Source organism: Lissotriton helveticus, chromosome 11 (genome assembly GCF_964261635.1).
Source record: "Lissotriton helveticus chromosome 11, aLisHel1.1, whole genome shotgun sequence".
In the NCBI taxonomy this organism is placed as follows: domain Eukaryota; kingdom Metazoa; phylum Chordata; class Amphibia; order Caudata; family Salamandridae; genus Lissotriton; species Lissotriton helveticus.
Window position 1 is genome coordinate 401,336,091 of NC_136072.1, and position 12,081 is coordinate 401,348,171.

General features: G+C 50.6%; 1 protein-coding gene across 5 annotated transcripts in view; it reads left to right on the plus strand.

The window, feature by feature from the left end:
- Positions 1 to 12,081, plus strand: part of DZIP1L (DAZ interacting zinc finger protein 1 like) — a 796,975-nt gene that overhangs the window by 374,535 nt on the left and 410,359 nt on the right. For all 5 annotated transcript variants that reach the window (XM_078665844.1, XM_078665841.1, XM_078665843.1 and 2 more), the window contains exon 7: positions 5,429 to 5,563. In XM_078665844.1, the coding sequence (XP_078521970.1) occupies positions 5,429 to 5,563 (135 nt within the window). The remainder of the gene's footprint in view (positions 1 to 5,428; positions 5,564 to 12,081) is intronic.

The following is a 12,081-nucleotide window of genomic DNA, read 5'->3' on the forward strand; positions in this document are numbered from 1 at the left end:
TGTGCGGAGAACGACGGGCCGGAGGTGGATGCCGCCACCCAGTGGGAGGCGCTGAAGCCGGTGATCAGGGGGGTGGACATTGCTTGGTGTGCTGAGGCCCGCAGGACCTGTCTGAGAGAGGTGGATGAGGCAGCGAGGCGGGTACAGGACCTCGAAAGAGACTGTACTAGGAGTGACACTGATGAGTCTGTGGGGCAGCTCCTGCTGGCACAGCAATCATATTCGTCCCGGTTTCTCAATGAGGCACGGCAGCTTTGGCTGACCACACAGAGCAGAATTTATCAGTGGGGGGATAAATCCAGCACCATGCTATACCGACTCTGCCAACATACCTTTCAAGCTCAGACTCTGCCGGGCATTCGAGATGAGCAAGGTGACCAGTTGTCGGCCCCTGAGGACATAGCGGCCAGTTTTGCACGGTACTACGCGGCTCTGTATGCCCCCCGAGAGGTCCTCCCCACGGCGGACATTGAATAATTCTTGGCTGACCTCCCGCCGCGCGCGCTCCCGGATGAGGTCAGGGATCAGCTAGACCTCCCCCTATCCCTCGAAGAACTAGGCACGGCGCTTGGGGGTTTGAACTCTGGTAAAGCCCCAGGGCCAAATGGGTTTCCATGTGAATTTATGAAAACCTTCCACCTCCAATTGGAGGGGCGCTATAAGTTGGCGCTAGAGGCAGCCAGAGAGGGTGGACGCCTCCCAGCGGACTGGCGGCATGCCGAAATTGTTGTTTTCTGTAAGCCCGGGAGGCCCCCTGAGCACCATTCATCGTACAGGCCGATTTCTCTTTTAAATTTTGAGGCTAAGGTGTTGGCCAAGGCCTTGGCCAACCGTCTCCTCCCATACATCACTGATCTGGTGCACCCGGACCAGGCGGGGTTCATGCCCCATAGAGCGACCAGACATAACATTCGCCGCGCACAGGTGGTGGTGGAGACGGCCCGGGCCGCGAAGATCACGACGGCGCTCCTCCTGGCCGATATTGATAGGGCGTTTGATTCCCTCAGCTGGGTATACCTTAAGGCGCTGCTGTCCCGCCTCAATCTCGGGCCAGTTTTTCTCTCGTATCTGAACCTGCTCTATACAGACCTGACCGCGTCGGTGAGAGTGGCGGGAGCGGCGTCCAAACCCTTCCCAATCGGACGGGGCACCAGGCAGGGCTGCCCCCTCTCACCCTACCTATTCGCTCTGGCCATGGAACCCCTGGCGGCGTGGGTGCGGATGGATGCACAACTCTGCGGGCTGGAATGGGCAATGGGCCCCTCTGATCTCATCGCGCTATATGCCGATGACGTCCTATTCTTCCTTACGGCCATTAATAGGTCCGGGCCCAGAGTACTAGAGATAATGAGGACTTTCGGGGAAGTTACAGGATTACACCTAAATGTGCAGAAATCTAAGCTGTGGGTGCTGGGCGACGACGTGGGACTGGGTGCTTGGGCTTCGACGCTGCAGACTGCGGTGGGTGGCCTCAGGTATCTGTGCGTCTTTATCACGGACACTCCAAATGTGGCATGGGAGCGCAATGTGGTGCCCGTATGGGACAGAGTGCGCTCGGACATGAGAACCTGGTCCAGAATGCCATTGAACATTTACGGCCGGTCGGCGATCTTTAAAATGGTGGCCCTGCCGCGCCTCCTGTACCAGCTGCAGAACCACCCATGCCCTATAGCACCACAATGGTTTTGTCAGGTGAACGCTGCATTGAGTCATTTCCTCTGGGCCGGGGGTGTGGCGAGAGTAGCCCTCCGCACTTGCTTCCTATCTACGTACTGCGGGGGCCTAGCCACCTCCGACATTTTATCATACTATCAGGCGGCGCACCTACTGGTGCTTAACGACTGGTGGTATGGGGATCGGAGTGACCCGACTTATGCCCTGGAACGGTACCTGATGGACCCAAACACGGTCACACCATCCTTTACTCGGCGGCTATCAGGAAAAGGCTCCCCATGGTCACCCAGGTGGTCTTCCGTGTGTGGCGCGCAGCCCTGCACCGCATGGGGTGGTGGAACAAATTGACGCGGGAGACCCCGCTGTGGCAAAATGGACGACTACCAGCGCTGGCGTCCCTGCGGGGATTCGAGGGTTGGGATGCTATTGGCATATCTGCGCTCGGCCACGTCATGAGGGGCACCACCCTTAAATCTTTCCAGGCTTTGAGGGAGGAATATGCCATGCCCAAGACCCAATTCTTTAAATATCTGCAGCTGCGTCATGCGCTCTCTCCATCGCTGGTGGGATTAGAGTCCCTGCCCGAGTTTAGCCCCCTAGAGGCCAAGGTATTTATGGGGGAATTGGAGGAAAAGAAAATGTCCAATATATACCAGACCCTGGTCACACACTGCTCCTCCTCCCTGGATGGGCTACGCGCGGCGTGGGTGAGGGATATTGGAGCGCTCGAAGAAGAGGACTGGAGGGAAGCCCTAGAAGCCCCTAAGGGGGCTGCTATTGCGATGCGTCTCCACTTTATTCAGTTTAAATATTTACATAGGGCCTATTTTACCAGAGAACGGCTGTGGAAAGCAGATTTGATTGCCTCCCCTGAGTGCTTGAGGTGCGGACGGGAAGTTGGGACGTTTGTTCACACTGTGTGGTCATGTGCAAATCTGGCGAGGTACTGGATGGGTATCTGGGACTGCTTGGATGAGGTCTTGGGCTGGGACCTTCCCCGATCACCGCAACTCGGTTTGCTGCATATTATGGAACAGGTGGGGGGCAACATCTACAAACGCCACCTACTGGTTTTGGCCCTCACAGTGGCTAAGCGAGATATAGCCAGGGCCTGGAAGGACCCCAGGGCCCCTTTGTTGGAGGTTTGGAGACGGGGGTTGGACTTTTGCATGGGGTTGGAGCGTCCTGTCTTTGAGGCCAGGGGATGCCCTCGGAAGCATTTTAAGATATGGAAAAGATGGGCGGACTACAGAGGACTGTGGCTGGAATCACCGACGGCCCAGGACACTGGAGAAGATCTATAGCAGTTGCATCCTGGGTGACAGGGAGCACACACATCTTGTATTACCTAGCTTTATGCCTTTTAGGTTAGCAGACACTGTAGGGGGAAAGGGGTGGGACCGGGGGGGGGGTGGTAGGGTGTTGGGAGTTTGGGGGGCGGTTACCTAATCCAATATTGCTTGTACTGACTGCATATCCTTTTCATGCCTCGGCTCATTAGTCCTACGATGTAATGTGGGACGGTGTCCCCCCTTTGTGTTTTGTCGGTACTTCAATAAAATTTTGTTCTGAAAAAAAAGTACACCAAGATCGCCCACTATATCTCATCTACGTCAACTGAGTTGCGTAGAATATGGGGGGGTTGGGGTAATTGCCGTCGGGGTCGCATCGTGTTGTTGTGTCCCTGCAAAAACAGTTCCAGATGTGCATGATTGGGTGTGGAGATATTGGGATAAGAGCAGATTGTAGGTCTCATATGAGTGGATTGGGGAGGAAAAAGTGATTGATGCGGGAGTACGAATGGTGAACGTGTGAGTAGTAAGAGTAGTCTCGTGTGTCTGGGAATTGGTATCGCCAGGCGTCTGTGAGGCCCAGATCCGTGAGAGTCCTCTTCAGTGCTGCAGACATTGCCCCTGTGCCATGGAAGGATGTCGAACTGCGGCCTAGGTCAGGGTCTTAAACACAATTAAACCTCCCCCCCCGAATTAGTCGGTCTCCTTCTCGTGACATCTGTTCTTTCAGTACATTTCTGAGGTATACGTCCTGTGCCTGGTTAGGGGCGTACACATTATGCAGCGTGAGGGGTTGTGTGTTATGCTGAATCACGATTTTCCAAAACCTGCCCCCCCTGTCCCTCACCACCCGCGATCTCTGTAGGTAGAGTCCCCTTTGCATAGAATTGTTTTAGTTGGGGAAGATACCCAGAATTGTGCAGGGTACTTAGGATGAGCCATTCGACATGTGTCGGATTGCAAAAGGTGGGTCTGATGTAGTAAAATAATGTCTGGTTCTTGGTTAAGTAAATATTGCAAGTCCTCCACCCTCCTCCTTCCCTAAGTGTAGGAAAGAGAAAGAAGGGGGGAGGCAAGAAAAGAACAACTAAAGTTATAGGCCTACAGGGCCATGAAACTCCATTCCAGTCCGGGAATACCCATATCCAATCGCCTCTTAGCTCTACGATGTGGCTATGGGATCACGAGGCATCCCACCTGTTGAGAGCCTCCCGAGTCTGGCAGTGGGTTCATGCGCCTTTACCAGTCACCGCCTGTGGTCTTTGGGAGCAAGGGAGCCAGACCGCCAGTCCCCACGCGGTAGCCGGCTCCCACCTGTGAGCCCATTTCAGGGAGGTGTTGCCGCTAGGTCGTGGCAGGCAGGACTGGGGCCTCAAGGACAGCAGCAGTCAGGAGCAACAGGAACAGACACTTGTGGAAGGCCTCCAGTGGAGGCAGAGGGGTGGCCTGGAGCGGCGATGAAGGCCCTCAAGCAGGTGCAGCACTTGCCGTTGATCAGTTGCGTAGCAGGCGGAGGTAATGCTCCTGGCCACGCAAGGCCCAAAACTTTCGCTGCACTCGGCTGCGCTGCAGGCCCGGCCCGCCCCGCCGTCCAGCCACGGGCAGAGCCCAAGGCCGTGGCTCCCTCACTCTCTCTCCCCCAGGGTTGTGGCTATGCACCCGGATCCGCCACGGGCGCCAAAGTCAATAGATAGGGCGCCCCCTCACCTGAGGGCAACACAAGGTCCAAGTCGAGGGCCCCGGCCAGCCAGCAGGGCCGTAGATGTGTTTAAGTTGTTTCCACCAGGCACCAAGAGCAGCTGCTGGAGTCCTGGCAGGTAGGGAGCCCCCGAAGCTCACACTCGGCTCCACAACGTCACGGCGGGCCTCAAGATGGCGGGCGTCGCGCGACGGTGGAATCCAGCGGCAAGATCAGTCCTCACGGAACCAAGGAGACGTTTTCAGCTCCCGTGCCTCCCACCGCCTTTCCTTTTGCGTGGGCGATCCTCGACAGGGGTCCACCAACCCCGATGCTGGAGGATTGGGTGGGTATAGGCTGCGGGGGTACGGAGACACGAGAGTTTGTGTCTCACTCCATTAGCGGCTTGGCCACGCCCCTCCCTTATCACTTTTCAAACCAGTTCTACCAAAAATGGTTTGCAGCTCTATCTGCCAGCACATCACTTCTAGTGATGATGATGACCGTGCAGGGCCGGCTGCTGGAATTGTGCTCCACCTGGAGCCTGGTGGGTGAACTGCTTGCAACCATTCCAGCTCCAATTCGGCGCTTGAGGGGCTCTTTTAGGTAGTGTGTGTGCAGGAAGATAAATTAGCTATTGGAAAATGCTTTACTGAAGATATCTATCTTTATGTAATGACCTCACTGATGTCCCTATTGGGCACACATTATTCTCCATCTCTGCATTTCTTTTGTCTAAGTCGCAACAGTATTGGCTAACTAACTTTTCAATCTTCCTTTTCAGAAAATAGAGGAACTAGTGTCAACGAAGATGCTTAAATCTAATCTTGAGAATATTCATGATAACGAAGATGGCAGACATGATCGCCGGCTGACACAGAAAGAGTTCAAAAACATGATGGAAACAGTTGCTTCAGAGGTAATGGTGGTGCTTGATAGAACAATTTATATTTAGCTAGAGTTGTGCATTTGGATTTCTTAACGATGCTACAATAGAGCACAATGACTTAAATTCCCACTGGTATCAGCCCTGACTCAGTAATGGTTATTAGTTTTGCTTTTTTTTTTAACTCTTCATTCATCCCCATATGTGACATTACCTTTGCAATGCAGCTACCTCACTGTCTCCAGTACCTTAGTACAATTTTCTAATGTGTTTTACCACAAATCTTGATTTTACCTGAAGCCAATTTACCATAAACATCGGAAAAAGAGACTGTCGCCATGTTTTTGTAGAAATAGAAATGGGAGGGATTTATAATAGTAATTTGCTCATGCAGTTGCATTTCAACAAGCTACGTGAATACCTTTTTTCATAAAGCAATATCCCAAAGGTGAGTGTGATGGTATGGTACAATGGTGACAGGTTAGAAGGAAAGAATTTGCTCATTTGCATATCTAAACTTTTGAGTCAGTGCTGCGATAACAAAGAATTGTGCTTTTAGTACAAAAATGTTGGAAAGCCATAATACATGGGTTGATTATGGGTCATCAATAATATTTAATAAACACATCCCTCTGTGATTCAAAGTCATCCCACTCCTCTATTAAATTGTGATGCAAGATGTTCAATTATTTGACACTGTGCCTTCGTCGTTGCAACAATGTAGAGACTTGCAAGCTAGAACTCTAGATTCCTGGATGAAATTCTTAACTGGCCTTACACCTGCAAACCAAAATGCTGTTTCTTGGTGATTTGAACATATGTTAGACGGATCCGAAAACCATTCCGCTGCACACCTAATCGAAATAATGAACACTTTGGTAATCACTAAAGCTTGTAATTGACCTAAAAAGATAACAGGATGTCAACCTCAGATTTGCTTGGATCATTCCTTTGTCTCCTGAAGTTGTGTTTTCAACTCCACCCTCATAATAGTCAAGAAAAACTTCATGCATGTTCCCCATCTCCTGTACCTCCGAGGGTTTTAAGCGCCAGGACACTCCACGGAGTAGCTGAGCGCTATATAAATCTCTCCTTAACATAACATAACATAACATTTGAAACTGATGAAGTTATGCAAATTAGCTAATGTCTTTTCCCAGCATTTTGATGTGTCAGATAAGTGATCTGCAACAACCTCTAACCATAGTATTTGCACGCACCTTAACAAATCGTTGGTAAGCATTATAATACTTTGGTGGTAAAAAAACAAAAACACGCATTTATTCATTAATTTCTAGTTTTGCGGTATGGAGGGTGGAAGGGATGGACATCGATCTCCAAATGTGTTATCATATCTGATAGAGACATCTAGCTTCAGATTCCTTAACTTAGAATATCCCCAGGCGTCAGACTGGATCCGGAAATGTTTTGCAGCAGCACCTCTTCGCGCCAGGGGACGGCGCCACGCGACCCCGCCCTGAGGTCGTCCACGTACGTGACATCAGCGAGGTCATTTAAGTCTCTCCCGGTGCGCTGACGTCAGTTTCCTTCTTTTCCGCGTGCAACACGGATCCAGAGTGAGCGATTCCTCTCGCCTGTTTTTAGGCCCCCTTTTTGACGCTTCGCGTCAGGAACAGTGTGCGATGCCTTCGTGCTTCAAAACTTGTAATTCCTGTTTGCTGCAGATGTCCGCGACGGACCTGCATCTTATTTGTACGTGGTGTCTGGGCGAGCACCATGATTCCACGGACTACGAAGCCTGTCAACGCCAGAAGCCGGAGTCTCGGCAGGAGCGCCGTATGTAGCTTCTCTCTGCACGGCTGTCCCTGTCTGAGTCGTCTCGCCTTCGGCCTCTTTTCATTAATGGCAGGTCCCTCTACCGTCCGGTTCAGCTGTCGATCACCCTCTGGGGTCCGGGGTCGTTGTTCGCCACATGGTAAGTCGAGGCGCTTGTCGCCGAGGTCTTCGACCTCCTCTTCTTCTGTTGTCAGGGGCGCTGGTTCCCGGAACATTCCGGATGTGCGCTCCCGACAGTCGCCCCCCTCTATCCACCCTTTCCGGGTGTGGAGGCAACTCGGGCCCAGATGCATGCTTATGCTGCGGCTCTGCAGGCCTTCTTTGGGTCTTCTCCCATTCTGGGGCATCCTCGGAGCCTCTGCTTCTTGTGGGATCTCCAACGGACTCGGACACGGGTTCCCCCCGGTGCCAATTGAGCCTTTGCCCCCCAGGAACATCGGAGATGTGGTGTCATTAGGGTGCGGCCTGGTTGGGTCCCCCTCTACGGTCCACATGGAGTCGTTAGGGCGCGGCCCAGCTGGGTCCCCCTCTACGACCCACGGCGCCTCTGCCACGCCACACAGCCCTGCTGGGCTCCCTGTGATGCCGCAGGTGGTTGCCGGTGCTCATTGCCCTGCCTTGAGAACACCCCAGGCTTCCGGGCAGGTAGCCGCCTGTCCGGAGCCGGGTCAGCGCCGTTCCGGTGCCGGAGGCTCGCCTCCACTGCTCCGCCTCCGCTCCTTTCTCCGTAATCGAAGCCTGTCTTCGATGAGGCGGAGGCGGCGCCGGGGCAGTGCAGAAAGCTTGCCTCGCCCGCGCCGGCACCTTCTCCTTCTTCGGAAGGGGAGCTTATCATAGTTGCGGCGCTGGACAGCGCCGACTCGACGCCAGATGGAGCCGAATCGGCGACTGACGAGGCACAGTCTGTGCCGGCACACGTCGTTTTTGCACCGTGTTGATGCCGGGTTGTGGACTCTTTTCTCGAGGCCTCTGGAGAGAGTTCAGCGCTGCCTCACGCTCGGCGTCGCCGGAGGTATTGTTGCCAGTGCCCCACTTTGAATTTGTGGAGCCTCCTCAGGAGCTCCCAGCTCTTTTCGAGGCTGCGGGGTCTGGATCCATATCTCCCAGTATGTTGGAGCTTTTATGAGTTTTTAGCAAGTTGCCCATAGGTTCCTCCTTGCTTCTGCTTACTTGGGTGATTTTCCAATTTGACATATGCTCCCTTTTTGGTGTTCAACGCTGTAAGTGTCTTTTCTGGAGTGTTGGTCTCGGATTCTGAGTCTCTCCCACCATTTGTTAACTTGGTGTTTTTGGCCACTTCCTTCGGATATATCTTTCTTCCACATTTTTATACTATTGTTGAGGCTACGGGACGGCTCTTCTGATGGCAGTGGTCCTTGACTACTGCCTGCGAGTCTATATTGTGGGTTGTTTCTCACTTTTGCTTCATGCTGCCCTGTCGGGCACTCTTATGCTTCTTGTGTGAGCCACTTTAAGGGCTCTATGGCCATTTACATGCTGCATATTTCTACCTGCTCAGCGGGTTTACAATTGATGATTTTTGTCCCTAATTACCTTTTTTTGGGGGTATTGTGTGGGCACTTGGCATGTTTCTTGTCTCGCAGGCTACTCCCAACGCATTGCTCAGGTTCTAGCTCTTGCCTTTGGGCTCTTAACACCGGCTCCTTCGGCTTCCTTCTATAGGCTAGTCTGTTAGGCTCTGGTTGCATCTCTTCAAGTTAATTTCGAGCTTGGGTCGGTGTACTCGTCGTGCGCCATTAAGCGGACCTTCTTCCTCTCTCTTTGCTCTGGTATAGGGCTCATGCCGTTCTACCTGTCATTTTTATACGGGTATGGTGTGGCGCCATTCTGGTATTTTTAGGATATCTTCTATCCTGTTATTTATGCACTTGGAGCTGCTTAGGTTGCTGTCTGGCTGTTCCACCACAGCTTCCCCCCTATATCTGTCACCTTGTTGCCAGATTGGATGCTTGGCGCTTTCTGTTGTTCTGTCGCAGACCCCCCCCCACCCCATTTGAGGTATGGCTGTGGTATCTATTCTAAGTTAAGGAATCTGCGGCTAGATTTTTCTATCAGATGTACGATTTACCTACCTTCGGTTACAATGTATCTGGTAGAGACGTTGTCTAGCCACAGATTCCTTTACGCCCACCCAGCCTACCCGTTCTGCGACGACCTTGTCTAGTGGTGTTCTCCACTGGCCCCTTAAGTTGCCGTTGGGTTATCTCTCAAGGGGGTTGAGATTGTTGTACTCCCCTGGGTGTTTCCATATACAGTTAACTTCTGCTAAGGGGCGTATTTCCTGTTATAGGGTGCCTTTTGATTCATGAGGAGGTTTGTTTTCCTCTCCAGTTACCTTCCGTCTTCTCTGCTAACTCGGGGTCCTGGTCTCCTCGTGGTCCTCCTCTTTGAGGGTCGGTTGTGCTCTATTTCCAACCTCCATTTTTAGAGGGAAAAGGCCAGTCTTTTCCTACCTTCCTGCAGGGGACTGTTGTTCTGTCTGTGTTCCGTTCTTACTAGACGACACAGTTCTACATGGCACTATCAGTCTATTTCTGTCGGTTGAGATGTTCTTCCCTGTTGCACTCGGGGAAGGGTCTTCGCTTAGCTTGCGGGGCTCTTTCTCACAGCTTCCACTTATATGTAGGCAGTGTCTAATTCTGTCTTTTACGATGGTGTCTTCCACCATTCTCCTTCTTTATTCACGAATTTTCATTCCTCGCACACTGTTCCCATACTTTCACAGGTTTTTGTTGGCGGCTCCGCGTTGTGCCGCGAAAAAGTTTCTCCAAAGAAAACTGACGGCAGCGCGCCGGGAGGGACTTATATGACCTCGGTGACGTCACGTACGTGGTGCTGTAGCAAAAAATTTCCAGATCCAGTCTGACGCCTGGTGATATTCTAAGTTAAGGAATCTGCGGCTAGACAACGTCTCTATCAGATACATTGTTACCGAAGGTAAGTAACTCGTACTTTAAGGGGTGGCAAACACCTGGGTCGAAATGTCTTAAACCGGTTACACTTTATTACCTTGGAACAAAACGCTGCAAAAAATATGACAACGCCAGAATCAAGTGCGGAAATGATTAATGCCACTTTGCTGTCAGGAAGCTTTCGGTGTTTACATTCGTTCTTTGCTTTTTTGACTTTACATTGCTTTGCTGTTCCTTTATGATCCTTTGCTTGTCTACCTTTACTTTGCTTTACCTTCCTTCAGTAACCGTTGTTCTTTTCAATTTTTTCTTTTTTCACAACTATCATTGTCGTTCGTTTTTAGTTATTTATGATTTTTATCCCTTCTGCATTCCAATCTCTTTCTCTGTTTACTTTTTAGCCTTGTTTCCCTTTTTTCACTTTCTTTTTCATATATGCTGCCTTCCTTTTGCCGTCATCATTTCGTTTTCTTACTTCCTGGTTTTCTTTTTTTCATTTTCCTTCCTTTTTTGTCTTTGTTACATTATCTTTCGGGTCTTCTTTCATCTATATAAAGCACTTCTTCGGAGGTAAAAAACTAAGATTTTCATTCATTCTTTCAATTTCGAGACTTCCCTCGATTCAATCGAATGTGCCTCATTTACATCAAGTTTGATAAGGGCATCTTTGTTGGCACGTGCCCTTTGTACACTTCACTAGTTCCTTAAAGCAGAAGAAGTCCCTAGAGCTCTAGTCGGTACCTAGAGGTTGTCAAGTGCAGAGTGTCAGTCCCTCTATAAAAATGAAACTCATCTCTTTGGCAGATAAAATGGATCTGATATTTGGAAATGCGATATGATGCTTGGCTCTGAAAGTGAAACGTTCATTTAGAAAGCGTGAACAGCAGCAAATAAACAATCCTTTATTTAAAGCATTTCCGTCGACGCATCCACGTGCCTCTAAGTATGCCCGCAGCTGTAAATAAAAGTATATACATGTATTTATGCATTGCTAGCACTGGCAGTTGTATCTTAATGAACTTAATGTGAAGAGGTGTGGTGCTAAATAATAAATTTCTACACTGAACGTGTTTAGCATGTTAAGCATCTGGCATAAACAAGCGCACGCCGCCAGATGCGTTACAAGGGGGGATCCGGGCTGTGTGAGGCACTCCCAGGCCTGGGGTGATTCCGGGTAGATTACGGTGATTAGATGAGTGTGGCTTCCTCTGAATAAACAACCCCCTTTCAAAATACCTAACACACGGGTTCCGCTTTGCATGATACTTTAATGCTAGTAGTTCCTGAACAAACTTAAACATTACCTGATTTTAATTATTTCATAAATTATACATGGGTATCTAGATGTTGCAGAACATTTTAAAAACTGTGACTCAGGACAACTGAAGACCTGTCTCCCCTACCATACGTCCTCACTTATACTTGATTACATGTGTAAACAAGCGCTCGCCATTGCGGGATGCAAAAATAAGCACGTGGTGCCCTGTCTACTTTTGGGAGGGCCCATCCGAACTGGATCTCATGGCTTGTTTATATAACAGGCCTCCTTGAGAAAAGAAAGTGCTTCACGACAATCGTGAAGCAGGCGATCCAGTCCGGATGGGCCGGACCAAGAGGAGAAAGGGAGTCAACGCAAACAGCTAATTTCCAATGGTAGACCACCGTTCAGCATAAATGGTGACGCCAGCCAATGGAAATGAGGGGCAGGGCTTAAAGCCCTTTTCCGAAATCCCTCTCTCACAAAATTTCCCGCCAGCATTCAGCGCATGCGCTGCAACGCAGGCGAGACCTAAAAAAGTAGGCACTACAAAAATATGAGGA